General features: G+C 43.5%; 1 protein-coding gene across 1 annotated transcript in view; it reads left to right on the top strand.

Annotated features, from left to right (window-relative positions):
* The window catches only part of WNT16 (wingless-type MMTV integration site family, member 16), a gene marked incomplete at its 5' end in the record, with an annotated part of 9,269 nt that extends 6,386 nt beyond the window's left edge, over nt 1–2,883 (top strand). The window contains one exon of the mRNA XM_010181756.1: nt 2,419–2,883. Within this exon, the coding sequence (XP_010180058.1) occupies nt 2,419–2,883 (465 nt within the window). The remainder of the gene's footprint in view (nt 1–2,418) is intronic.
* Between the last annotated feature and the right edge of the window lie 210 nt (nt 2,884–3,093).

Raw genomic sequence — 3,093 nt, 5'->3', positions numbered from 1 at the left:
GGGAAAGATCTCCAGTCCTGAAAGCAATCCGCAGCACCTGGAAATGTCTCCTGGACTGGTGCATCACTTCACTGGGTTTAGTTTGCAAGGGCTAATGGATGTTCTAGGTCAGGGCATACACCTGCTCTTTCTTGCAAATGGTTCTTTGAATGCCTGGCTTGTTTGGCTTCTGTAGTAACATTTACCAACAAACAGGTCCTGTTCATTCACCAAAGATGTGACTCCTAGCAAACGCTTTGGTCATGTGTATTTTTAATAAAGTTTGTAGAGTTATATGCAAATACCAGCTCAGGCTTATGTCAGTATCTTTGCGGCAGAACATGCCAGGAGGTCTCAACTCCCACTGAATCAATGGATTTAACAACGTTGGACTCGTCCCAAACTTCAGTGACCGCATTCCCCCTGATGAAAAGTCTCAGTTTAATACAAAGGGTAGAAACAGCTCATTTTATCTCTCTATGCCTTGACTAGCTCTGAAACTTTGAGGATGACATTTGTGCTGCCTGAGCTACAAATAAGCAGTCTGGGACTTGAGTTTTTTCCTGGTCCTGCATAGGGTAAGTAGGGCTCGGTAGGGTTTCAGGGCTCTGATCTCACTGCAGAATCAAGGCTTAGGAACAGGCATGAATGACACTACTTTCTCAGGAGAAACCAGAGGAGGATGTTAGTTATATTTGTTTTCTGTTTTTTTCTTCCCTAAAACAGTTTGAGAAAGACATAGATTGACAGTGGTTAAGATCTATGGGGGCTGTGGGGTAAGTGAAGGTTTAGGGTGAAATTTAAGCAACATCATGAAGTTGGGGGTGAAGGAAGGGAGTGTGTCTTCTCCATATTGTCGCAAATAGTAGTTCCTCCACAGAGGAATAATTTGAGTCTGTATTGGCCTCGCTGCATGAGAAGTTTCAAGAAAAACTTACTATGAGTTAATTTAAAATTCATCCTTTCTGTTACATTTCCCAATTCCCTTGCTTGCAGAATTAAATATGGGAAGAAAGGTTAGTACAATGGAAGATGGTAACATGGGCTTTCCACACTATTAACCAACAGCCTGTATGAGTCTACAGGATGGCTCCAGAGAGTACATTAATGGAAAGGTAAAACAAAACAAAGCAAAAATTATAGTACCTTGACCTTTTGCTGTATCTGTGCGTGCAACAAATTTTCTGTGCACTTTTCCAAACTCTAATGTGAGATGTGTCACAAGTCAATTGTATCATTTTATACTATGACTATTAGATATTCCAGAAGGAAGTACTATATTGATTGCTGACTATTTGAGTTGTAGTCTCAGATAAAGTAAGTTACTACTTGTTTACAGATTCCAGTTCTTTGAGGCTTGGTCTCCTATAAACTGAGACAAAATTCTTGTGTGTTGCAAAAAAGCTTAGTGCAGACTGCAGATTCCCCTTGTTGATCAGACAGTTCTTATTCAGCCCAGGTCTTGCTTCTGCATGGGTATGGAAAAGTAGCCATATAAGGGTATTTTAATGTTGCTAACAACTGTGGAAATTTTGCTAAAACTTCTGAAGTTATAGAAGTATTATGAATGCCACTATCAGATTATCTTAAATAGAGCCATTATGCAACTGGAAACACTAGAAAGCCATGATAGCACTAGTATGCCTGTATTGCAAGAACAGGGCTTGATCCTGTAAGTGAGAAGCACCTGAGATTTACCTGGGGATACCAGAGCTGAAGATACCTCTGCTGAGTTATAGTGGCTCCTTCAGTAGACTTTTCATGGAGCTCAGAGACGTGGGCATCCTCCTGCTCTTCCCTCACAGGTCTGCCCCAAGGCGCCTCCAGGCCATACACTGTGCTGCTTCGGGTGCTGAGCCATGCTGGTCACATAGACACTGTGTGCAACCTCAAGCCATTCCTCTGGCTTTAGTTACAGACTGTGGTGTGAATGTTTGGTGGGTTTGATGGTAGCAATGAGGCACCCTTAGAAGATGGCATAGACCTACCCGGTAAATAACTTCTAATGTAGTAACAGTCCTATTACCTGTCCTAACCCTGCTTCTCCTCCTGCTCTTCCCCATGAGGGCCATTTGCATTCCAAGCAGTGAGAGGAGAGACACAGGACATGTTGTTTCAGTTATTTAGGATCCTCCAGAATGAAAATCCAGCCAGAAATACAAGCTTTTGTTATTGTAGTTCAATACTGCTACTGCAATTATGGCCATTGCAAAGTGCAAATGCAGAGCACTTCTGAAGATCAGGCTTCTCACTGTGGGAGTCCAGAATTGAAAACTTGATTCCTAACATGTATCCTCCTGTGTTCTGGCTTCCCCATCACTGTAATACCAATGGCAGCTGTAATAGTAAATACTTTGAGACCTTTGTGTTGCTGATGTCAGGCCGTATTCCTAATGAATGAAAGACCACATCCAAATATCGTTCTCCCTTTGCTTTCAGGCTGTAGCAAAGCTGGTATCAGTGGACTGCCGTTGTCACGGTGTTTCTGGATCCTGTGCTGTGAAAACTTGTTGGAAAACTATGTCCTCCTTTGAAAAGATTGGTCGGTTTTTAAAGGATAAGTATGAACACAGCATACAAGTATCAGACAGACTGAAAAAAAAGCTACGCAGAAAAGAGAAAAGGCAGCGAAAAATACCGATCGGGAAAGAAGACCTGCTGTATGTGAACAAATCGCCCAATTACTGTGTCGAAGACCAAAAATTGGGGATCCCTGGGACTCAGGGAAGGGAATGTAACCGCACCTCGGAGGGACCCGCTGGCTGCAATCTCCTCTGCTGCGGGCGTGGGTACAACACTCATGTTGTCAGGCACGTGGAAAGGTGTGAATGCAAGTTCATCTGGTGCTGCTACGTGCGCTGCCGGAGATGCGAGACCATGACTGACGTGCACACCTGCAAATAAGATTAAGTACAGAAAACGTGGCCAAACTGTCCTGCACTGCTTGGCACACACAACTGCAGCACAGACAGCAATAGCTCTCACTGTGTGGGATTGCAGGAGGATCAGCCTCAGAAGGCATGGGTAACTAAAATAAAGGACTCCTCATGACACATTTGAATATGTGACTCCATGATCAGGGACAGACACTAAACTTTCTGGGCCTTCAATAGC

Source organism: Mesitornis unicolor, unplaced genomic scaffold (assembly GCF_000695765.1).
Source record: "Mesitornis unicolor isolate BGI_N332 unplaced genomic scaffold, ASM69576v1 scaffold2503, whole genome shotgun sequence".
NCBI classification, from domain to species: Eukaryota; Metazoa; Chordata; class Aves; order Mesitornithiformes; family Mesitornithidae; genus Mesitornis; species Mesitornis unicolor.
The sequence above is the reverse complement of the archived record's forward strand: the minus strand, read 5'-3'. Positions and strand labels throughout refer to the sequence as shown.